At 37.5% G+C, this 26,631-nt stretch overlaps 1 protein-coding gene and 1 pseudogene across 1 annotated transcript in view; both read left to right on the forward strand.

Moving 5' to 3' along the window:
• CDK8 (cyclin-dependent kinase 8) overlaps positions 1-26,631 on the forward strand; it is a 70,572-nt gene that overhangs the window by 33,773 nt on the left and 10,168 nt on the right. Inside the window, exons 4-6 of the mRNA XM_011999958.1 lie at positions 13,807-13,864; positions 16,213-16,344; positions 24,602-24,745. Coding sequence (XP_011855348.1) covers positions 13,807-13,864; positions 16,213-16,344; positions 24,602-24,745 — 334 coding nt within the window. The remainder of the gene's footprint in view (positions 1-13,806; positions 13,865-16,212; positions 16,345-24,601; positions 24,746-26,631) is intronic.
• LOC105553819 lies at positions 2,536-2,899 on the forward strand (annotated as a pseudogene).

Consider the following 26,631-nt stretch of genomic DNA (forward strand, 5'->3'; position numbering starts at 1 on the left):
CTGAACCCCCAGCCCCAGAAGTTTTTACTTAAGAATCACTGCAGTAGTGAATCATTGTTAACAGATTATAGTGTGAGCTGCCATCTTAATTTTCATTATAATGTATTTATGACTTTTATATATCAAGCATCTTGTTAAAACCTTTCATGTATGTCACTTTTAGTCTGTCTGACAACATTAGATTGTCATTATTTTTATCCATATTTTTATAGATGAAGAAATGGAGGCTAAGGTTACATAACTAATAGCTAGTGGCATTCCTGATTTTTTCAGCTTTATTCTTAATCACCTAACTGTATTTCCTCATTTTCTGAAGAAATCCATCATATTCCTCAGTATTTAGGGGGAGAAGAAAGTTGGTGAACTACCAGTCTGAAGTCTCCTGTATCTGTTAGAATATAGAAGTTATCATCATAGTATCAGATACAGTTTATTTCAAAAGACTGAAACATATTTTATTATAGCAGAAGGATTAAAGTAGTGAAAATACAGCAGAGAACTAATAGTCTCTTCAGTTTGCCAATTGTACAAAAAGAAATAGAAATGTGTACCTTGACTCTTTTTTTTTTTGAGACGGAGCCTCTCCCTTTTTTTTTGAGACGGAGCCTCTCCCTGTTGCCCATGCTGGAGTGCAATGGCACGATCTCGGCTCACTGCAACCTCCACCTCCCAAGTTCAAGTGATTCTCCTGCCTCAGCCTCCTGAGCAGCTGGCATTATAGGCTCACACCACCATGCCCAGCTAATTTTTTGTATTTTTAGTAGAGACTGGGTTTCACCATGTTGGTCAGGCTGGTCTCAAACTCCTGACCTCAAGTGATCCACCCGCCTCTGCCTCCCAAAGTGCTGCGATACAGGCATGAGCTACAGCTACTGTGCCCGGCCACACCTTGACATTTTCTATCAGATTATGACAAAATTTTTAAAATAATGAGCAAAAATTATAGATTACAGCAATGTAATTTAATAGGTTACATGGCATTTAGGGATATATAAGAGAGTATATTTTTCAAATAACCACTCAAAAATGTGTGTGTCTAGGAAAGTTGAGTGTGTACCAGAAATAAAGATATGCATGGTAAGTAATGACAAAGGCACAAGTCTGTATTAATCTCAGAACATAATAATAGAAAACTAAAAATTTTATTGTTAGCATAAGTTGAAAAATGTGCTATTTAATACAGAGTTTGAAAGTAGAGACTCGAGTGAAATGTATACATTCATTGCGAATTAAAACACCCCAATATTAGAATAATGTGGAATTGTACAAATAGGCAGAAACATATTGCTTTAAACCAGTTGTTTGAAAGGCACATTAAAACAGAAAAACTTTTTGAACATATTAGAAAAAGAAATAATAATAGATCATAAAAGTCATTTAGAAAAACACCAAGACTAACCACAAGTCAGACCACAAATGATGTAGTTAATTTAATATACATGTACACAGTTTGTGTGTATAAACGTATTTTTTAAAAGTTGAATTTTATTAGTAAAGTTATACATTGAAATGTAGGAGATGCCATTTCTCCTATTAAGTGGTAGTGCTCCGTTGTTGACAGTGCACTGACAGTATAATGCAGCAGTTAAGAGGGCGGATTCTGGACCCACACTCCCTGTATTTGAACCCTAGCTCTGCTACTGATGAGCCAGTATGAACTGCTGATAAGAACTCTCAGTTCAGCTGAGGCTTTTCTGGCCTTAGTCATCTCATCTGTAAAATTAATCTGTGTAGAGGACTTGGCACATAACTAACATTCATGTTGTTGTCAAACCATTAACTCCCTTCTTCAAAACTCTTCAATGAAATTTCCTTTTAAAGATGAAAGAGCATTTTTTCTGCAACTAGACCCTGCACTGTCTGGCCCCCACCTATCTTTGCAACCACATTTCCTACCAGTGTTCCCCTGTGAATTGTGCCATACCCACAAATGCCTTCTTGAATAGACCCAGGTTTATTCAAGAATAAAACCAGGTATCTACCACTTCAGAGCCTTCTTGTTTTAACTTCTGTTTGAAAAGTTCTTCTGTCCACACCTGCTTAGGTACCACATACATAAGTAACCCTTTCCTCTGGTTAGTTCCTTCTCATCCTTCAATCCTTACGTCACCTCAGAGAGACCTTCCCTCACCATCCTGTACACACTAGTGCCCCCATTATTCTAATTCTCTTTTTCTTTCATTGTACTGGTCATAATTGGTAGGTTTTTTAAAACATGTATTTGTTTGCCTTTTCTAATGTCTGTCTTCCTTATGTGATAGATTAGTCCGTTTTGTTACCCACTATGACATGCCAAGAATGGTACCTGATACATAATTGGCCTTTGCTGTGTTGGATGAATGAAGGAACCCTAACTGCTGGGACATAATTACAGCCTTTCTAGAAAGCAGTAATTACCAAGAATTTTTTAAAAAAATCATTCCTTTTGATATAACAGTCTTTTAACAAACTTTCTTAAAGATACTACAAAGAGCAGCGCAGTGGGGGCAGCACGGCGAGCAGGGCGCCTGGGGTGCAGGTGCAGGGTGTCGGGGCATGTGCGCCTCTTGGCCGCTCGCGGACGGGGCCCCGAGCCGCCGATTCCTGCCGAGTGTAGAGAGGAGACAGAGTGAACAGGGAGCAGGGCTTCTGTCTGTTGGTCTCCCTGGACTGAAGAGAGGGAGAATAGAAGCCCAAGACTAAGATTCTCAAAACGGTTTATTATCCAGAACTCTTTGTCTGAGTCAGTCAAGAACCATTTCCAAACAAGAACATGGAGGGAAGGCTTCCTAAGGGAAGACTTCCTGTCCCCAAGGAAGTGAACCGCAAGAAGAACGATGAGACACACGCTGCGTCCCTGACTCCACTGGGCAGCAGTGAGCTCCGCTCCCCAAGAATCAGTTACCTCCCCTTTTTTTAATCGTAACACCTCCATTTGTATAACATATGGTGTATGGGTATTGATGAGGTCATGGTATCATATATGGGATTTTTTTCTGTGTAAATCATCAAGTATAAGAAGAAACTGTGGGACTCTGAGCCTTGCTTTAGAGAATTTACCGTGGACAAACAGGTATCAACCCAGTTTTTAATCATTCTGACTCAGGTGAAAACGCTCAGAATTTCACACTGTGAATCCACGTTTCCAACCCTGACAGGTGGGCCTTCAGCCTGGTTCGCTACAACAGTGTCTTCCACAGCTCAGACTCCCACCGCACTCACACAACCGGTCCACTCCTGCCTTTTCATTCACACAGCTCCCGACTACTTCTTGCAGAGGCTGAGAGTCCCCCCTTTTTTTTTTCATTTAGATGTAACAAACCTAGTAGTTTATGTTCATCAGTTGTTTGTATAGCTCTTTATTTTATCCATGTACTCTTTTGATATATAGAAGTAGTTTGAAACTCATTGTTTCCTTGTGGTAAGTGACTCAGATGCTGCCACAGGACCTGAGACACTGATGGGTGGTGCTATTTTGGACTTTCAACATGCTCCTTGGCGAGGTAGCGCCGATGGAGTTATTTTTTATTTCCATCTTCTAAGAAGGTGTTGGTACTCTGTTTCCCTGAATGTTGTTCTCTAGACTGGACTGACTTGTATTCCTTGTGTCTTCGGTGTGGCTTTCTTCCTCAGTGTTGCAGGTTGAGCGGATGCTACCAGAGTGTGAGAGACGATTGTCTCGTTGACTGGCACTCACGGACATGCAGTCACGGTAGCGGGAGCAATCACAAAACTGTAATTTACTTACCAAACCTCTTCCTTTCCGTAGCCTCCCCTGCCTGACTTAGAGAAAGAAACGCAATAATTTTACAGGCATTTTGAGGTGTCTCTTTGGGTTCTTTCTGTTTGAAAGGGTATTTGTGGAAAAAAAGAGCAAAACCTTTTTAAATAAATTCCCCCGAAAAAAAAACCAAAACACTGGCATCTGAGTAGGAATATGAAAATGACACCTTTTCCAAATATTAAATTGGAAAACAATGTCTTTACAAAATCATAATGCTTTTTTAAAAGGCAGAGCACTCTTTTTTTGGCAATTTTGATAAGCCAGGTGTAGATTTACATTTTTGTCCTTGCTCCCAATGAAATGGATAAACAAAAATAAAATACTATCTACTCATGGAATGTTGTTGTGTTAGCCGGTCTGAAAGCCCACCTTAATTTTTATATAACTGTCTTTTAGCTCTTCTTTTGACAGAGCTGGCCTTGTTCTGAACTGTTCCGCTTCTGACTGTTAAACACCGATGACGCATGCACTGCACTTCTTTGTTTTCTTCTTGCTCCCCCATTGGCCTGAGTTTCTTGTGCATTCCTCCGCTCCCTCCTTCGTTAGAATAGGTATATCAGCTGTGTACATAGAGCAAGAAAACAGTATTCTGCATCTGTGGCATTTATGTAGAGTTGCAGTTGTGTACTGCTGAAAATGCAGGCTTTTGTAACAATGTGATCTTTACTGATGCACTCATGACAAGTACCCAATGTATTTTAGGTATTTTAGTAGTATTTGTTTAATAAATATGCAAGCTGTAAAAAAAAAAAAAGATATTACAAAGAATGGTGCAATGGCCATCACAGAACTGATGGTACTAATTACAAATTATAAAATATTTACATGTCTAACAACTAGAGAATAGTTTCATTGAGTGAATTATGACACACACAAAAGGTGAACTGTTATGTAGTCATTAAAAATTTTTTTTGGTAAGTTTAATGTTTCAGTGTTACAGACAAAAGCAGACTATAAAATAGTGAAAATAAATTACAGTGTAAATATATTAACAAAAGAATTTATCAAAAAAAGTAAATTTGAGTAGCTAATTGTATTTTCTTAATTGTATTTGAAAATTAACTTTCCTACAAAAGCACGTGTTATGTTCTAGAGGAGAAAAAAGATTGTGTGTGTTTTTTTAAGTATCAGATGTGTTAAAAAAAATTCATGAATAGACCTGGTGGGGTGGCTCACACCTGTCATCCCAGCACTTTGGGAGGCCGAGGTGGGTGGATCACAAGGTCAGGAGATCGAGACGATCCTGGCTAAAATGGTGAAACCCCATCTCTACTGAAAAAAAAAAAATACAAAAAATTAGCTGGGTGTGGTGGCGAGTGCCTGTAGTCCCAGCTACTCGGGAGGCTGAGGCAGGAAAATGGCGTGAACCCAGGAGGCGGAGCTTGCAGTGAGCGGAGATCATGCCACTGCACTCCAGCCTGGGAGACAGAGCGAGACTCCGTCTCAAAAAAAAAATTCATGAACAGATTCATGCTATTATGAGAACTTATAAGAATCTAGAAGCTATTTCACAATAAAGAAGGGCCTTGCTCGTTATCATCAATAAGTAGAGAGAAGAATTTTCTTGCTTTAATTAAATTTTTGTTATTACTTGTATATTAAACTATTGTCCAGCCCATATGGATCATAGTATATTAAATGCATATAAGAAATTTAGCATATTTAGTCCAGCTACAGCAGGTGGTAAATTCCTATTTAAGAATTGACATATATCACTAAAGATGTGATAAATAGGCTGAATATAAAAGCTCTTGTAAAAACACTCTTATAGAATGTGAAATGTAAATATAAGATTTAGTAGCAAGAAAAAAGCAGTATATTAGGAAAATGGCAAAAATAATTTAATATACCTTTACTATCTAGAATGTAGAGAATCAATATGAGTATGTTAGCTTAATAACAAGTCTTGTCAATAAAACAAAACTACACAGTAAGTCATAACATATGATTACCAATGAAAGGTATGCAAATTAAAATATGTTACATTATATGTCAAGCTAATAAAATCATGTGATGTAGATATGAGATGTACATTGCTTTTGGTTTTACAGATTGATTTTATTATACTTGATGGTGTTATTTCTATAAATGATAATGTTGAATTTACAAAATCTGTTAATACATATCAAAAAACCTTAAAAATGTTTATAATCTTTACCCAGCAATTTTAGGAATTTTTGATAGATGCATGCAGAAATGTTTTCAAGGCATTTTTTTTTTAATTTAAGGATCTAGGAACAACCTCCTTAATGTTTAATAGGAAGTGAGCTATATAAATTATGGTAAATCCATGTCAGAAAGGTAATTTTGTAGATTGTATCAGAAGAGTAATTTCCAGATTAAAATTTTAGTGATATAATACTAAATGAGAAGGATGCAAACAGTATATTTAGTTTGATACCTTTTAAATTTTATAAGGAGAAAAAAAGACAAAAAGATTACTCCAGAATGTTTAAAGTGATCATTGTTAGTTCAGAGATCATAGATGATTTTGTTTTCATTGTGCTTTTCCTCCATTTTATGAATTTTATCCATTGAGCATGTATTACCTTTGAAGCTTAGAAAACAAAACACAAAAGTCTCTTGAAAACCCAAGGTGTACTATGTTTTGGAGTTGATGAAGAGAGGATGGTGCCCAGCTTCACTGCCTGCTCACTGTCCAGGCTCACCAAAAGATAGCCTATCACTCTTAAGATATAGACACCCTTTTATATTGCAAATGGAAATGCAAAATGATTCAACACCTGGAGAAGTAAATTTGATGATACATAATAAATCTACCTAGGCATGTATCTTTTCACACAGTGAATTCTGCTTTTAGGAATTTGTCCTAAAAATATACCACAATAGTGTAAACATATATGCACAAAGTTAGCTCATTGCAGCATTGTTTCTTAATTACAAGATATTGGAAACCACTTAAGCATGCAAGCATACGACACTGAGTAAACTATGATATAAAATATGCACATAATAGAGCATCTATGACTGTAGAACGGAATGAAGATGTCTGTAAATGGATAAAATATGATTTATAGGGGATATTATTACCTTTAAAAAGTTTTTAAAAGTCCAGGTTTAGAACAGTCAATCTGTTAGCATGATTTGATCTGATAATTCTACTTTTGAGATTTTATCCCAAGGAAATTATATGGTGCATGTATCAGGGCTTTGGGGGATGGGCAGGGAGCATAATTTTACACTGGCAATGGGAACATCATTAGGGTTGCTGCCAAAAGTAGGGGGTGGGAGTGGCATAAACAAGTGTCTGTTAATAGAAGAATACCGTATAGTTAGTAAAAGTAATACACAAACATCTAGATTTGTCAAGGAAGTAATACTTGGGAAGATAGTACCCAAAGCAAAGTTAGTTTTGGTATATTACCAAATCTATAAATTAGCATTGTTTAGAATAATAATTGGAGTTAGAGTGATTTTCAGATTTGAATGTAAGTTATGTTCACTTTTTAAATAAATCAAGTTAAATTCATAATAATGAAAGAAAGGAACTATTTTGAAAGCTAAAAGTTTTTTGATACTATCTCTGCACCTTGATACTTCTCCTTTTAAGATGCATTTGGTCTCCTTGATGTTATTCAGCCTTCTAGTCTTCAACTTAGTTATCTCTTTTTTCTTACTTAACTCATTAGAATTTGTTTAAACTGTTATAAAATTTTACAGCTTTGCAAAAATGCAATTAATGAATCAGATATGAAAAATCCATTTCTATCTATTAAAAAAATACACATATATATTAATATGTGTACACATTCTTTATTAGAAATAAGTTGTATCTGTGCCCAGAAATTGAAAAGTGTATTTGTATTGCCATGCAGTTTGTGTACTGTACATCCATGTTGCATTGTTAAGGAAGTAATATTACCTGTGCTAGGCTCTGCTACAAGAAGTAAATGATCTTTGTGTCAGTGAAAATAGAAGGTTCTGTCCCATATTGATCTCTTAGCACTTAAACTACTGTGCTATGCCTCAGTTGCCTAAAGTAGGCAGCTTAAGAATTTTGTAATTTAAAAACTCAAAACCCCATAATATCTGCAGAAAAAGAAAAAAAAGAGAAAAAAACCTTGGATTTTAAGGATACTGATTTAAAACTAATCTGAACAATGTTTATTATTTTAAATACTTTTGATGATAGCCATTGATAAAAGACCATTTTAGTTTAACTTGTTCTTAATAGGAATAGATGAAATAGGGTTACTAGAATGGATTGGAGGAAAATATGAGGGAGTTATAAAAAGAAAATGCTATCTTTTATTAGCACTATTACTCTTGTGAAATTCTTGTTTTATAAAATACCTTGATTTGCATTGAAGATGACAGTCAGAGAACCCCTTTCATTCCCCCTGAAATGGGACTTCTTAGGTAAGTCAAAAACTAGTTAATATCCCTATGATTTTTGAGTACTGCCAGTGTGTGGCACATTCTGAGTGCTCCCTTTATCTCCCAACAGAGGGTGCAGCCCCAGCTCTGTGGCTTCTGCATGCAAGATCTCAGTGAGTCCTGCAGGCACTCTGTTTCTCAGATGCCAGGCAGCCACGTCTGTGAAGCTCTCCCTTTCCTGAATTTATCTCACCCATTTAGTCTAGACTATGACCTCTTAGAGGGCAGGAACTGTTTGTTTGTGTCTCTGTTGATCCTCAGTGCCTCTTAATTCAGTAAACATAAGAATGAATGTATAGTATTTGAACTGTTTACCGTAGAGGATGAAGTTAGGTGTTTAACCTTCATGTTGTTTTTATCAGGAAACAGAATTGGTTAAGAATTCTATGCTTTTTTTTCCAATTTAAACAGAGGAAGGCAAGAAACAACTCTACTAGAAGTGGATAATTTCTCCTTGAGCTTAAAGGTGTTCAGCAGTAATACTGGAGTAAACTTTAGTATTAGAGGTAAAAAATTCATACCCCTGAAAAAAAGATGAAAAACTGTATTATAAAGATATCATCACTGGATTTCCAGATTTATCTCTATCACTTAACTCCTTAGAAGATTTCAGTAAAACAGTTTCTAAAACTTACTGAATATGTGTCTATTTAAGACTTTGCTGCCTGCTTTTGAATCTCATGGGACTTTTGAAATGTAAGATATGTGTCAGTCACTCCCTTCAGTGTGTATTGTACGAAATAATCATAGAGTAATTAGAAAGTTTACCACCAGGCTGTGTTATTTACACATTTGTGGAAGTTTAATTCTGGACAGATGACAGAGAAAAGCACTGACAATACAGTTTCTTATGGATCGTCGTCGTCTTTTAATGGAGAGATCCATCAAGAATCAGCTTTTCCTGTTGACTCAAAATCTCCAATTTGCCTTCATACATTAGTAAATATCTGAAGACTTCATTTCACCCCTAGAATAAAGTTATTGCTGTTAACTTGGCAGATGTGCCACCATTCTCCACTTCCTATGTCAGATAACTCTGATAAATGCTGGCATTTTCTTTCTCAACCCAGTCCTTGTCCTTATTCAAGATAGAGCTTTTTGAATTCTTTATTTTTCCATCAGAGTTGGCTCCTAAAACGAAAGCTATTTGCTATCCTTGGTGTATGCCAAAATCACTGGTGCACTCTCCTCCAGCATGACAGATGCTGGAGAACAGAAAGCTTCTGCCAGAATGGTTGTCCCTGCAATACAAACATCTGCTTTAGGAAATATCAATGAGTTTTTTGGGAGTGCAGCAGCAAAAACAAGAAGAAAAGCCTGGGATAAATAAAACAACAATTAGATAAGGGAACCCATTGCTTCAAACAGTAGTATCTCATTGATTTATATCATTTTTCAGCTGGCAATCAAGGATGATCTATCATTATTTTTGTGCATGGCTTTGCTGTACTTGAAGATGTTGCCATGATATTATAATTTAAATCATGTAGGATTTCTGATCTCCATGGCAACAAATACAGTTTAATGGAGTATATGCCTCATCAGAATGTCACCAGAAAAGTTCTATATGTTCTTTTAAGGTGATTATGTTTGATAGCATATAAAAGATCAGAGATTATTTACCAGAGTTACCTCTAATCACTTCATGTAAAGTTTTGGTGCTAGAGCTTAAAAACTTGCTATCAAATTCTGCTACTGATAGACAAGGAAGAAAAGGAACCAAGAAATTAGTTTTTTGGGTGAGTAGAATATTGTTTCAAGATGGCACTAAGTACTAAAACAAAAAGTATTCATCAAGTCTTTCGAAGTCTTAATACTGATTAAACAACAAAACAGAACCCGTGACAGGGCCTTTCCTGTGTTTTTCTCTTGAGATTCCCATTAGATTACATTCAGAAGAGAAGAAACTTAGAGTTAGATTTGTCTACTAAATCATACTATCATTCCCTGGGGCATATGCAGTGCTAATGGAAAGTAACATGAGGGGGGACCCATCATTTCTAAATAGTGCCATTACAACAACATAAGACCATTGGCTTTTGTTTATGACTATACCATGCCCAAACGGAATCAGAATTCACTTAAGAGAGAGTGTTGGGATAAAAGTGAGATGCTGGTAAGGTGGAATCTGCTTCAGATGGCGCAGTAGGCAGTGAGTTACCTAGCAAAGTAGTTTTTTAATTATTAACTGGAGCTTGGACCCCAAACTCTAATACTAGGTTGGACCTTGACAAAGATACTATTTATCCTCTCACCAGTGGTCAAACTTAAGATTTAGAACTCGACCAGTCCAGTAAGTCTAGAATAAAAGAAACCTGAAATGAAAAGCAAGAGAGGGATTTTCCCCATCGTCAAGTGCCAAGCCAATACCATCCATCCCAGGGCTTTTCAGAAGTGTGTCCCAGCTGCTGAATGAGTAAGAAAATGTGTTTAAAAAGAGGGAAGGAGAAAAAAAGATGGTGTGAGATCTTTTCCACTCCATCTCCGATGGACAGAGGAGAGACATGTGCACGTATTCACTGCGCTTTTGCCAGATATGGAGAGAATCTTTTAGGATTGAATACTCCAGTGTTAGAAAAGTCAGTCACGGCAATCTAATCAGCTTGTACCTCTGGAGAAGGTAGTGGGATTTGGGGTAGGGTAAAGGAGGCATGGGTGGTAAAAGGGACTTTTTTAACTGTGTGCAGCTTTATAGTTTGAATTGTTTAATTGAGAAAATGTCTGTGTATTACTTCTGTCATTAAGGGAGAGGGGAAAAATCCAATTTTAGAGCAGAAGAAAGCTCAGGGACAAAAAATGGCATAGCAATGACATAGTTGTGAAAGGTTGCAGTCTATTCAAATAATGGCAAAAACATGAAAACAGGCAGCAGGAGCAGTGGGAAGCAGGGAAGGCAGGGCTGCCGATGATGGGAAGCATCCCGTCATAAGGACTGGACCTCATGTAGGGGTGGGGGAGGACCAATCAAAGTTAAAGTAGAAGTAGGTGTTCTTTTTTTATAGACGGAGTCTCACTCTGTCACACAGGCTGGAGTGCAATGTCCTGGTCTCAGCTCACTGCAACCTCCGCCTCCCAGGTTTCGTGATTCTCCTGCCTCAGCCTCCGGAGTAGCTGGGATTACAGGCACACACCACTATGCCCAGCTAATTTTTGTATTTTTTAGTAGACTTGGGGTTTCGTCATGTTGTCCAGGCTGATCTCGAACCCCTGACCTCAGGTGACGCGCCCACCTTGGCTTCTTGAAGTGCTGACATTACAGGCGTGAGCCCCCGTGCCTGGCTTGTTTTTGTTTTTGTTTTTTTGAGATAGAGTCTCACTCTGTTGCCCAGGCTGGAGTGCAGTGGCATGATCACGGCTCACTGCAGCCTCCACCTCCCAGGCTCAAGCAATCCTCCCACCTCAGCAGGAACTACAGGCATGTGTCACCACGCCTGGCTAATTTTTTTAAAAAATTTTTTTGTTGAGGTGGGGTCATACTGTGTTGCCCAGGCTGCCCTTGAGCTCCTGGACTCTAGCAGCCCTGCCACCTCATCCTCCCAAAGTGCTGGCATTATAGGCGTGAGCCACTGCACCCAACCAAAATAATATTTTAATCATAATCGTAAAACATAGTGAAAGCAAAGACATTTTTGAAAAGGTTCATTCATACCTCTATCACTCTACACTTTTATTCTTCTAGTCCTTATTCACAGGAACTTTTTTTTTTTTTAACCTAGTTCTAATCACAATCTATATATCATTTTGTGTTCTGCTGTTTTTACCTAGTCTTCTTGTAATAATTTTCCATGTGGAAGGTGGAAGGTTCTAAGCAAGAGAGTGACATAATCAGACTTGTCTTTTATAAAAATGACTCTGGCAGCAGAAGTGAAGATGAATTTGAGGGAAGAGATTCAAAATGGGATTAAAGAGTAGGGAGTGTATTCAGCAGGTGTTTAGGGAGTCCTGCTCTGAAGAACCATGAGAGGAGAGTTCTAGCATAAACATGGAAGTTTCTTCCTGAGTCCACATTGTGAATTGGGAGCAAGCCTTTTCCCCTTAGCCAAGTAGAAATGCTGCCTGATTCCATTTGGAAAGCCTTTCTCTGCCTTCAACAGTTTGCACTATCTCAGAAATCTGGTTTCTCTCTGCAATTGGCTGGGTCCTAAGAGACCACAGAGACTTAACCAGTGTTGATTGATTACTGTGGTGCATGAAAACAATTTTATTTGTCCTGGGTAGCACCTGTGTGTAGCTCCCAGGGACTACTGTTAGTGTTGTGGTTAGAAGTGTGTGTGTGTTTGGGGGGCAGGGGGCGGGGGAGTAGTGATAGATAGGTTCTGAGATTTTTTGTGAATAAAACATCAGTATTATTATTACAGCAGTACATATTAATTCCAAAAATTGCTACATAAAAGTACTTTCAGGATGATAAATTAGGAAGGGAGCCCCAGACTATTCAAAGACAGGGCAGACTCTGCTGCTACCCAGTCTTGCTGATTATGCTTAGGGCAAGTCATTTAATCTCTCTGGTGCCTAGTGGACTCAACTTTAAAAATCGTAGGAGTTTTTAACCTCTGAGATGTCAATGCTGCCATTTCAGCAATACTTTTTTTTTTTTTTTTGGCTGGGAATAATTATCTTTGGTAGGTGATAGGCTAGTATACTATACATTAAACGTTGGCAGTAATAGCTTAGGGGCCATCACTCTATATGGTCAGCGAAGCCTGTGAAATGGTTACCACTATAAACAGACTTCATTACGATCTTTGATTTTAAAGTGATTTATGTCAGTATTTGAAGAGGTGTTCTAATCTAGTTTCACTTTTATTTAGCAGACTGGTAAAATTCAAGTCAAATCAAGTAGGTCGCAGAATAGCAGAGCGAGTAAGGAGTAAACCCGTTGCCTTTTTCTTCCTCTTTCTGCTTTCTCTCCCCTCATCCCGCCTCACTCCTGCTCCTCCTTCCCTTTCCTGAAGAAAGGGCAGCCTTTATTCATTAGTGTAGTAGATACCATCATAAAAGACTGTAGATGGCAATCAGTATATATTTTAAAGATTTAAAAACTGAAAGCTTTGTAAACTCCTACTTTAAATTTTAGCTTACTTTTTCACTTAAAAATGAAAACCTCAAAACTGTTCCTGTCGTGAAAAATTCCTATTACTTTACTAACTTGTTTCTAAAGTACTTTGTTAAATTCCTCAATAATTCATTTATTTAAATGTAGGTGCATACTTCGTCATTTCCAAAAAAGGATTTCTGGTAATTCCTTGCCTGTAATTAATTTGCTACTTGGTATTAAATCATCTTTCTCGATTCATTTTTCCTTTAAAGTCAGAGCAAGACATTTTATGTACTTGAAAGAGTGAGAAGGAACCACAACATGACTTTGTGAGATGCTTGCCAGTAGTGAAAACAGACTGATAATAAGGCCAAGAAAAGCCTCAGCCTTCTGTGGAGAAAAGCACGCTATATCTGGGCCTTCATGAAATTTGCATACCACTTTGCATATATACATGCACAGTTTCTTTGGTGACTTCCTGTATTTGGTTTTAATTTTCGAATAAATGAGATTTTTTAAAAGGTGGATTTGTGTTATATTGGCATATTGTCTATTTAAAAGAAACCACTACTGTCTACTGAAAAAAAACACTATTTTGTTTCCACAGAAACCTGCTAATATTTTAGTTATGGGTGAAGGTCCTGAGCGAGGAAGAGTAAAAATTGGTATGTTATATCTTTGCTAAGTCACAGTGTAGCACTCTTTTAAAACTTTTGCAGGCAGCTATATCACTTCTGATTTTTGCTGTAATATGCATATATTCATATAGTTCCGTATGATCGAAGCCATTTCTAAAGAGTATGCATAAAAGTGAAAAATGTTTCACACTCTTGAAAGGTGTCAGACACTCCTAAAGACTGAAACATTCTAATTATGAAACCGTGTAAGTTTCCCAGAAACCTCTGCTTTCATTAAAAATAGCCTCTAGAGGTGAGGGGCTTCTATCTCTGTTAGAGGCCAGCCTCACCTTTAGTCACACGGGCATACATACAGCATGCTAATAATCCTATCAGTCATGTTTGCTTGAGTCAGATTAGATGAGCACTTATGCCTCTGTTGACCTCTTCTAGATTAGGAGTTATTAACACAAACTCTAGGGAAAACCATGAGGCTGGATAGGTACAGAACCTTAAGTTCTAACGAGACTGTCTTGTAGTAGGCCTTTGCCTGATGGGAAAAAAAAAATTAATGGGCATTCTCTACATATTTTCTGATAGCTCTATTTTCTTAAATATCAAAGCAAAATTTTACCCACTTCTGGTCTGATCATCTGTAAGGATAAAACTAAATTTATTTAATCTGATTATTTTTTTCATTGTCATTTCCAAGTTGTGTTTGTCAACATATATTTAGTTTGTTTTGTGTATGTGTAGAAGAAATGTTTAAATTGTATTAATTTAAAGACATCAGGATTGTAACAAAGTTAATAGTAACTTCTGATCACAAGATTTAATGTAAATTGGAAGTAACAGCTGATTTGTATCACTTCACCAACAAAGAAACACATGTGTGTTCTTAACCCTTCTAATATTCTTCCTTATAAATCCCCCCAGATCCCACTTTCCACTTCTAATTAGACTCTTAAAATACTCTGTTTTTGATACAACTTTGCAAATGTTTAGTTATGAATAGATTTGATGGCCTTAACGAACTCCAAGTTTGGCTTTCCTTGAGAAGCAGACCCTCACCCTAGTGCCCTCAAAAATGCCTGTTAAGTCTTTACATGTGCTTTTAAAGGAGTCTCTCCAGTCCATTTTGGTGGCATCAAATTCAAATGTAAGTTCAAAGCATGCAAAATAGAAAAGAACCAGCCGAACAGTAATTACAAAAGTGTTTACTGTATAATTTAGGGAAAATTTATGTAATACACTAAATCTAGTTTGGAATTATACTTCTATGTAATGTATATGATGGCAGGTTTGGAGAACACTACATCTTAAAGCATTCACATTTAAGAAGAAATACTAGTTCTTCTGTAAATCAGTATTTAGTAATCTTACTCATAGTTTTAATTATTTGCCAACTTTTGGGTTTTTTTTTTTTTTTACCTTCGTAATTAAGTTGATTAAAGTAAGGCCTACTTCATTAAAAAATGTGTTTTAGGAAAACAGAACTAAACTTATCAAATGGTGGGTGAGTTTTGAAATTTTTGAATAGGTGGTATGAATAATGATCATTCAACATGTATTAGGCAAAAGCTATGTGTAATGACAACTGTATGTGATACTATTAGGGATAGATATGAAAGAGACACAATTTTTGCCTTTAAAAGATTATGGTATAGCAGGATAAACAGCCATGCCCGAATAACTACACTACATGTTAAACTGTGTTAAATGCCATGACCAACTGTATCTAATCTCAGTTCTAGCTCTGAGGTATGAGTTTGTGACCTTTGTCAAATCACCTAACTTCTTGAACCATATTCATCTGGAGAAGGAGGTGATTTAATTAGATGACTTTTAAAGTCTTACCTAGCTTTTTTTTAAAAAAAAATACTGTGATTCCTTAAAATTAAGTTAGTGAAATTCAACCCAAGTAATGGGGGAAATAATGGTGTTAAAATACTGCATAGTCAACTTCTGATTAATTACACTAGTGAACAGGCTTGTTGATGCAAATAATGGAAAGCCTTACTGTAACTGATCCCATTTCCTGGTGCTTGTGACCAGTACTAAGAATGGAAATGCAGCTCAACAACCCTGTCCCTAACGGTGGGGTGACACATGGAAAGAAAAATCTGCCCAGAGAAGCAAGGTCACCCTTGACCTCAGGCAGCAGAGCTTGACTATAACCCCACTGAAGAACTGGGTAACAGTAATTTGAAGAGAAAGGAGCTCTCAGACTTGCTTTTTGTAGAGTTCTAAAATGGATAAGATGTTTTGTTGGTTTCTTCGCCTAGAATTCAGCACATTTTTCATCTTACTGAATAAGATGGTAAATTAGACTAATTGGTTAGATTTGTAAAAACCATTTACTTAGCATGATTTTTTTTTTATTTTTTATTTTACAGCCGACATGGGCTTTGCCCGATTGTTTAATTCACCTTTGAAGCCTTTAGCAGATTTGGATCCAGTGGTGGTTACATTCTGGTACCGAGCCCCTGAACTACTTCTTGGAGCAAGGCATTATACCAAAGCTATTGGTGAGCAGAACTAATTAAAATTCCATGAATTTTTAAGTTTCTTTAAATGACACACATTCCTATATATTTTTAAATTAAGTAGTATAGCAAATTACAGAAATAAGAGCAGGCTGGATGTGATGGCTCATGCCTGTAATCCAAGCACTTTGGGAGGCTGAGGCAGATGGATTGCTTGAGTCTAGTAGTTTGAGACCAGCCTGGGCAAAATAGCGAGACCTTGTCTTTAAAAATTAGCCGGGCGTGGTGTCATGTGCCTGTAGTTCCAGCTACTCGGGAGGCTGCGGTGGGAGGATTGCTTGAGCCTGGTAGGCAAAGGTTGCAATGAATCATGATCACACCACTGTACTCTAGCCTAGGCGATGGGGAGACCCTGTCCCAAAAAATATAAATAAATAAATAATAAAAGTAAGAGCAAAGCCTAACTCAAAAGTCTACTACCTAGAAATACTATCAGTAGCAATAGGGGTATATCATTCCACATACCTCTCTCTGCATAGAAAGATATCAAAAATCTTTGTAATTAAATGGGATCATTTATACATTCTATTTAGTTTTATATTTAATTCATAAAACAGTACAATTTTGAAGTCCTTTAACTTCAGACAAGTGTTTCTTTTACCAAAAGAAATAGTAACTTCTAAAAGTGCCCCCTAAAATTAAAGGAAAGACATTATGAAAAAAAAAATTAGCACTTTAGGACATTTTAATCCACTTTTCTGTTTTTAATGATATCAATCACCTCCCTATTATAAACAATGAGGAAAGTAGTGCTCTTACACTTCTTCCCCTACCAGCCTCTCAATCTGTAAGCAGCATTAGCAATATCATCATCATCACTTTGTCAGTGTTTACATTTTTTTGTTTGCTAACCATAGTTCCCACAGTTGTTTATACTTAAGTTACGAATTGTTGTGAATTTAATGCTCAGCTGCCAGGCCTCTCACCACTGCTTGTCCATTACTCACACCTTATTCTGCTTCATTCTCTTTGGTTGCATTATCATCAAGTAGTTTTTTAATGTGCTTTACCTTTCCTCTTTTCTTTATTTTGTGTCTGTATGGTTTCCTTAACTTGCTCTGTATCCTCCAGGATGATATCAAACACACTTCTCCTTTACTGGGTAACTGCATCCTGAAGTTTTCTAGTTTGGATTGGTTGGTCTCCAAGCATATTCTACCATTTCATCCTGCCTTTTCCCTTTTTTATTCCTCTGGGTTAGATCTGTTGCTTTCTGGATTTCATTTCTTATTTTGCTACAGTATGTTCTCATGTAAATTCCTTTGGAACTGTATCTTAGAGGTAAAATTTCTAGTTCTTGTATTTCTGAAAAATGCCGGTATCATACTTGCTAGCTTGCCCAGGTTTACAATTCTAGGTACAAAAGAATTTTCTCTCAGAACTTGGATGACACCCCTCCATTGCCTTCTAACATCAGCATTGCTAATGAAGTCCCTGCCAGTCTTGTTCCTAGTCATTGGTAGATCACCTGGGTTTTTTTTTTTTTTGTTTCTGGAAACAAATAGAATTTCTCATCCTTGTATTTCACAGTGATAGGCTGACCACTTGGTGGGCACACTCAATCTGAAGTTCATATCCTGAATCTGTGGGAAATTCTCTTGTGTAGTCCTTTGATTTCCTCCTCAGTGTTTTCTGTTTCTCTCTTTCCTCAACTCAGTGTCGTCAGATGTTGAATTTCTTGGATTAATCCTTTATACTACTTTTTTTCTCATGTTTTTCTGCCTTTGTCATATCCATTTCTAAAAACCTCTTGTTTTCTGATTATTACTTTTTCATAGTATCTTGTATTTTTTCATAGAAAGAAAAGCCTAATATCTATGAAGACAATGACAACATTGCTGATTTGTTTGTACTTTGCAGTATTCCCAGAATAATTATCTGTGTTTTCTTTATAGTCACTCTTTTCATTGCATGTTTTGATCTCTCCCTTCCATGTCGCAAGCGTTCTTCAACTGTTTGGTGACCCTTGAGTGTCTCTTTGTATTTAAAAATCAGGTTACTAAAACTGCTTGAGAACTTCGTATCAATCATGGGACTTAAAGAGTGAGAACTTTAGGGTGATCCAGCAGAGAGCCGCCATTGCCTGGGGTAACCTCTACATACCAGAAGGTGCAGGTCTTTCCTCTGAGGCCGAAGTCTTCAGGGAAGAGTCCTCCAACTTTTGGCCCATGCTGTATGTGCCTGGCAGCCCCGGGGTGATCATAGAGAGTAGGGAGGAGGATCAGCTCCTCCTGTTCAAATACAGACTTTGTAGCTGGTATTCCCAAGAACAAAATCTTCACAGCATTGTAGGGGAAAAGTCTGCTTCCTACTCAACGACAGCACTGTGTCCTGAGACCTTCTCTGAACTGTCTTGTCTGCCTTCCATCTTCTAGGTCTCCACTTGGCCAGTTTCTTCTTTACATTCAGACCTTAGTGAAAATAGTACCTCTTCAGAGAGAACTTCCTGGATCACATAGTCTAGAATAGCACCCTACTTCCTCCTTCACACTTTCTTTTACCTTATTGTCTTCATTGACTCAAAGGGTATCTAAACTCCACTAAAACAAATACACCTCACCTCACTGTTCACCATTGCAAACCAGTGCCTATATAGTATGTGGTGAGAACTCAGTTTTCTTTGTTGGATACTTGAATGAATCTTGTCTCTGACAGTCTCCTTCTGTTCTTGTTACTGTGCATTTGCACTTTTATTACTTTGCTGTCAATTAAATGTAGATTCAGGAAGGGAAAAGGAGCAATGTTTGTGATCTTTCCCCCATATTAATCTTGAATCCAGTATGTCATTTCCAAAAATCTTTATGTTCATTAATCTTCATACATGCCTTAAGATCACATTTTATTTTACAGAAAAATAAGTCCGTTAGATATGGGAATTCTCTATACTATCTTTGTAACTTTTCTATAAATATAAAATTATTAATATTTAGTTTTTTAAGTCAGTTAAAAGGAAAAATAAGGATTATTTATCTAGTCCTATTTTGGAATACATGTTATTACCTAAGTACATATTTGGGTATCTTTTTTGCAAGCGTACTCTAAATGCATTTAAGGACATATATAAACTAATATGATACACAGCGATTTTTTCCACTTAGAAAAAGAATATTAAAAAGCAGTGTTACTTTTGGTAAAGCGTATTAACAAACTCTACAAATAAGAAAGTGATGCTGTCGCAGAAACTCGTGACTCTGGCTCATTGTTTATTAACTTCTTATTTTTCCTGAGAAGCTTCTGTCTTATTGGAAGCATTAAGATTTATATAACCTTTTATTCACTAGGATATTCTGCAGTCTAGCAGTTCTAATGCAGGGTGTGTGCCGCAAATCTAAACTACCAGCCCTTAGGAAGCTGGATTCTCCTGTCCCAGTGGCTGTGTGATTTGGGAGAGAGAAGGCCTTTCTTCATATTTTCCTCCCCCCTCCTCCTCACCAACATAAGCATGTATTGGGTAACTACTATGTAAACTTTTTAAAACTTAGGAGGACCAAGTGTGAATTCAAATTATGGGCCTTACCCTGAAGAGATGTACAGTCCAGTTGAGAAGACAGTATGAATATATGCATACAATAATTTAGTCATCTTTGAACCATAGAAGTAACAAAGACCACCAGCCCAAGTTGTTGTCTTCGTTCTGTCATTCTGGGGGTGTGTTTACGCATTTAGTGCTTTAGCCTGAGTTTCCGAAAATGAGAATTTAGCCTGAGTCATCAATTAAATCTCCCTACACTCGAAAGTTCTGTGCTTTTATTGATTTATTTAGAGACAGAGTCTCGCTCTGTCACCCAGGCTGGAGTGCAGTGGTGCAATCTTGGCTCACTGCAGCCTCCGCCTCCCAGGTTCAAGCGATTCTGCTTCAGCCTCCCGAGTAGCTGGGATTATAGGCTTATGCCACCACGCCCAGCTAATTTTTGTATTTTTAGTAGAGACAGGGTTTTGCCACGTTGCCCAGGCTGGTTTCGAACTCCTGACCTCAAGTGATCCACCTGCCTCAGCCTTCCAAAGTGCTGGAATTACAGGTGTGAGCCACCACACCCAGCCAGAGTTCTAAGCTTTTAATTAAAAACAGCTGCCATCTGAGGCCAGGAAGTTACAGAGGGAACTGACTTGGGTGCAAATGATTGAAACCAATGTCAGTGCCATTTTCTCAGCACTGGTGATCCCAGCCCACACCCTCGTCTGGTGTACACCTGCTTGCCCAAGATCAATCTTGGACACTTTCTTCTATTGAAACATTGATTCAAAATTTGTAACATACACAAACCATTTTTAATTTAAGTTTTTCAAAATAAGGTCGGGTGCAGTGGCTCACACCTGTAATCCCAACACTTCGGGAGGCCGAGGCGGGCAGATCACTTGAGGTCAGGGGTTTCAGACCACTCTCACCAACATGGTGAAACCCCATCTCTACTAAAAATACAAAAATTAGCCAGGCATGGTGGCGGGTGCCCGTAATCCTAGCTGCTCAGGAGGCTGAGGCAGAAGAATTGCTTGAACCCGGGAGGCGGACGTTGCAGTGAGCGGAGATCACACTCCTGCACTTCAGGCTGGCGACAGAGCTAGACTCCGTCTCATAAAAAGTAAAAATAAAATAAAAATAAGAATAAGGAATTACAAAATGAAACCTTTTCCTTAATACCAGCCTCTACCACACAATCCCATTCCTCCTGTCTCCTGCAAAGGTAGCCTAAAGATTGAGTAAAATGCTCAACAAATTTCTCACACCACCCTTAAAGCTGCTTCCCAAGAACTTCCCCAGCATTTTGGCTTCCCTGTTTGATAGTTGAATTGTGAGCAGGTGATAGAAGAGCCTTTCTAGTTGAACATATAAATAATTGGTGAATACATACCATTTAGCGGAGGGGTTAAATCTGTTACTGAAGCTACTAAGAAGGAGCAAAAGCATAGGGAAAAAAATATGATCAGAACACATCAAACTCACATGTTCCCCCTCTACTACAAACAGATTGTAGTGCTGTGGTCGTTTATTCTGTTGTGCAGAACTGCAAGCTGAGTCACTAAATCAAAGAGAGGAAATAATAGGTTAGTAAACATTGTAATCCCAGGAACAAAGTTTAATTCACTTTTGAGCGTTTTGTTTTTTGTTTTTTTTGGTCTGATTTACTTTGGGGAGAAGGCTAAAAAAGGGATGTCAATCTCTAATTCAGTGCCACTAAAGTAGTCTTAAAAGTCTTACTGCCGGGCACGGTGGCTCACGCCTGTAATCCCAGCACTTCGGGAGGCGGAGGCGGGTGGATCACGAGGTCAGGAGATCGAGACCATGGTGAAACCTCGTCTGTACCAAAAATACAAAAAACTTAGCCAGGCGTGGTGGCGGGCACCTGTAGTCCCAGCTACTCGGGAGGCTGAGGCAGGAGAATGGCGTGAACCTGGGAGGCGGAGCTTGCAGTGAGCCACTGCACTCCAGCCTGGGTGACAGAGTGAGACTCTGTCTCAAAAAATAAAAAAAATTTTAAAAATTAAAAAAAAAAAAAGTCTTACTAAATAAAGTATGGCCTTTTAAGCTCAGGTGTTTGTCCTCAAATAGCTGAATAGTCACTAAATGTGAGGCATTCTGCTAAGTGGGAAATATACATTTAAATAGAGAAAATGAGAATCTCTTCCCTTTTATCAAAACAAGAAGCTTACTATTACTACGCTTGTTGATTCAAATATTATTGAGCAAATTCTTTTTCTCCTCCCAAATTTGGTCTGTATAGCATGCCAGTTCCTACTGTTTCTTTTGCCTGCTTAGCCCAGTGACTACCTATGAGCATCATACATTTTGAGAAGTAGGTGAAATGTATGTTTTTAATTGGGAAAGCCATTTTGTAAGGAGTTTGGCAGTCAGGTGAACACTAAAGAGACTTCCCATGAATTGGGCACAATCTGGGGGAAAAAAAAAAAGACGAGGTAGGAAAAAGAAACTTACTTACAAGAATTAGAAATTTATCTGAAATAATAGCCTTGGATCAGCTGACTCAAAGTTCATGATTAATGTATGGATCAGGATTTTGAAGAAAGGAAGAATGGCAAGATGGATAAAGGTGAGAGAGAATAGCAGATACAAAGAAAGAAGAGTTACTGGATGGGAGGGAGTTAAGGTTCAATAAACTATTTTTCCTGATGACCGGACTTTTTCTTTAAAAAGCAATGTAGCTTTGCATACATTTTTCCTGTGAAATGGGGTCTTGTTATGTTGTCCAGGCTGGAATCAAACTCCTGGGCTCAAGCAATCCTCCCGCCTCAGCCTCCTGAGTAGCTGGGACTACAGGCATATGCCAGTATGCTCAGCTAAGAGCAGTATAGCTTTAATTATGGCTAAACTACTTACCTTTCATCTTCCTTTACATATTTTATTTTCTTCTTTGGAATTTTTAATAACCAGATGAATTGTTACCGTGTTTATTGGGTGTGCTGTAAGTAGAATTTTAAACATGCAAAGCCATCCATCATCTTTTTGTGATCCTACTTAGCTGCCTATGTGGCTGTTGATTATCAAAGGTTAGATCTATAGGGGGTACCCATATAAAAAGAATAATCACAAAATAATTAATTTCCCCATATACCTTTTGATGCCAAAAACAAAATAGGTTGGCCTATGTTTCTTGATGAGACTTTTCCATATGGTGATACTGGCTAGGCTTGGTTGTCTGATATGTAAATATGATGTCATTTTTTAAAATCACTTGCTGCAGTCAGTGTGAATCTTTAAGTAAATAGATGATTAACTTATTACTTTGAAATGTAAATGTGTGTAATTTTATATTGAATTAAATATCTCTATTCCAGTTTTGGAATTTAGGAATTCTCATTTTAGGTTTTTTTCCTTATTTCCTGTTTAAGTGACAGTTATTAACATATCTGAACAATCAGCTTTGATAAAATAGTAATTTTTATTTGTCCCTTTTGGTTATTTATATTTGTCACAGGTATTGGTTAGGTCAGTCAAAAACTGTATGTTGAGGGTCTGCTATATGCACACCACTGTACTTAGTGTAGGATTTGTTAAGAGTAGAAATGAAATATTTTCAGCTTTAAATTCTAAATTGGCAAATAGATCTTACCTCTACTAATAGTTCTTTTGAGTACAAAGTTAATATGAATGAAAGTAAATCTGTATCTTGTGAATGAAAGGAATTCACTTTGTTGTGTACAGAGAAACCCATTTGCCTGGCTTTTGTCAATAATTCATTTGAATTTATAACCCCCCGCCTTTTTTTTGAGACAGAGTCTTGCTTTGTCGCCCAGGCTAGGGTGCAGTGGCGCGATCTCGGCTCACTGCAGCCTCTGCCTCCCGGTTCAAGCAGTTCTTCTGCCTCAGGCTCCCGAATAGCTGGGACTATAGCCACATGCCACCATGCCCGGCTAATTTTTGTATTTTTAGTAGAGATGGGGTTTAACCATGTTGGCCAGGCTGGTCTTGATTTGCTGACCTCGTGATCCATCCGCCTCAGCCTCCCAAAGTGCTGGGATTACAGGCATGAGCCACCACACCCAGCCGAATTTATAATCCACGTTAACAGTAATATTTTGCTTTTGTTTCCTGTCCTACGTATTAAATATTAAATTTGCAAAATCTGACACTGCTTATGGCATCAAGAACCACTTTGAAAGAAAAACTTTGTTAAAATAGAAATGCTGTTAGTTCTTAGACTTTTTGAGGTTGGGCATTGTCTCTTGGTGGAATACCACCTTACTCATTAGTGCTAACATGAGAGGGTAATTATTAGACTTTGCAAATTAGCAAGTAAATAAAAAATATTTTATCACAAGAATTTATGCCGATTGTGTTAGGCGAGTGCCCAATTTCAAATACTGTTTGGGTTTTCCGTTTGTTTTTGTTTGGTTTGCTTTGGTTGTAGTTCCATGCTCCATATGCAGCTTTACTGTAGTTCACAGAAAAGGTATCATCTGGGACATTGAAAACTTACCAAAATCCAGCCAGTACATTTAATTGGGCTTAGAGTGAAACCATTTGGGTGATGTGGAGGTAAACAAAATGAAAAATTGGGGTGGATGGCATGGGAATATATACTTACAATAATGTTTCGTGGTATTTAGTAATTATAATTGCTTAGGAATTAATATGAGTTATTAGGGAAAGAAAGAAAGAAGACACTCCCCAAGAAAATAAAATTGCATTTTCTTTTGGAAAGAACCACTTTATTTTCCACCTTTCTTTTTCTTTTTTCCTTGCCTTTTTTTCTTTTTTTTTTTTTTTCTTTTTGTTTTAAAGATATTTGGGCTATAGGGTGTATATTTGCAGAACTACTAACGTCAGAACCAATATTTCACTGTCGACAAGAGGACATCAAAACTAGTAATCCTTATCACCATGACCAGCTGGACAGAATATTCAATGTAATGGGATTTCCTGCAGGTACACATTATTCGTTTTTGTTTTTGCTTTTAAATCACTGTTGTTTGAATTTAGATGTCTTCATTGGAGAGGTATATGTTTTCAGCTGATGGAAGCTACTCTTACTCGAGTCTTTGCTTTTTGACTTGCATTTATCAAAGATCTGTAGAAACAGCAAAATTTGTAGAGTTTACATATTGGCATGAACATACTTATGGTTTTCCTGAATTTAAGGACTGTATTTTTGTTTCATCTTGTTTTGCTTTTTTGTTTTGTTGTTTGATATGTGAAATGATAAAATATTTGCAATATCTGTATTAGAAAGGTACCTTAGCTCATTTATAGTGGAAACTGTAAATGAATTCAGTAGTAGAAATTTTTTTCTAGCAGCACATATAATACTGCCACTATTTTGAGCCTTATTTCTATTTAGGGCACTATACAGAATCACATTATATTGAATAATAGCATTTACGTCTTCTCAGAACAGTCACAATGTGAGTGAGAGTCGTAGTACTCCGTGGTGAGTTGGCCTGCTGTTTTGCAACACAGAGATGGTTTACATGTATCCCATCCCTGGCATTAGATCTCTCCAACTGTATCTCAATCCCTAGTTATACTATAGAACAGTGATCACCAGAAACTGCTCAGAGGTCCAGAATAATGAGAATTTGTTTAGAACACCTAAATTTTGGCTAGTCAAGTACTTAACTCAAGACTAATAGAGATAATACCTGAGACTTTTAATTCTACATTCCCTTGTAAGGGTGTTAATTATCAGTAAATGCAGAATAACTACACAGATACTGCCTTTCTCCAAAACTGGTCACCAGTTTGAAGAAGACCTCTGTTGTGATAGGAATTTTATTTATTCAGTGAATATTTATTAAGTACCTGCCATGTGCCAGGCACTGTCTTAAGTAAAAAGTTACTGATGATGTAACAGACAGGATTATTGCCCTCTTGGAGTTTACATTGTACTGCTATATGTAGAATGTTTAAAAAGTAGGTGTGGTTTGAGTAGAGACAGAAGAATTCTCTTTTCTTCCTGCTTCTGAATGTGTCCACCATTTCTGAGCCCATGAGAAAGGCATAGCTTCTGTGAGGGAATATATGGAGTGAGGACATCTATCAGCGACTCTTAATGTGTGTTTCAGAGGTTAGGGTGGTTTATAAGGAAGCTTGGAAAGCAGGCAGCAGAGGTTAGATTTGATAGCTAAAGAATGAGAATCCATGATAAGTTCTTCAGTACTAGAGACATGATTTATGCTACATTTCAGAAAGATTAGTAAGGTGGTGGTAGGTAAAACTCAGTTAAAAAGAGGTAAGCGAAATCAGAAACCAGCTGTAGCAGTGCTGCAGACATCAAGTGAGAGTGATAATAAGGATGGAGAAAAAAGGGCAGATGGAAATGTTTTATAGGAAGTGTATAATCAAGGGAAAACTAAAAGATTATCTTAAGATTTCTAGCTTGAGAAGTCGATAAGATAGAGAAATTGGAGCAAGGAAATAGTTAAGGAGAAAATTCCATTTAGGATTGTAAGTGTATGTTTAGTTTCCAATATGTGATATCTTTGGAAGATAGTTGCCAAATATTTTTACAAGTAAGTTCAAAGAAAAGCAAGCCTCTGAAGGCCATTTAAAAGCTAAAGGTTTTGGGAGGCCATGGTGGGCAGATCACCTAAGGTTGGGAGTTTGAGACCAGCCTGACCAACATGGAGAAACCCTGTCTGTAGTAAAAATACAAAATTAGCTGGGCATGGTGGCGCATGCCTGTAATCCCAGCTACTCGGGAGGCTGAGGCGGAAGAATCGCTTGAACCCAGGAGGCGGAGGTTGGGGTGAGCCGAGATCGCACCATTGCACTCCAGCCTGGGCTGTTAACAAGAGCAAAACTCCGTCTCCAAA

The sequence above is a fragment of the Mandrillus leucophaeus genome, unplaced genomic scaffold, assembly GCF_000951045.1.
Source record: "Mandrillus leucophaeus isolate KB7577 unplaced genomic scaffold, Mleu.le_1.0 Scaffold61, whole genome shotgun sequence".
NCBI classification, from domain to species: domain Eukaryota; kingdom Metazoa; phylum Chordata; class Mammalia; order Primates; family Cercopithecidae; genus Mandrillus; species Mandrillus leucophaeus.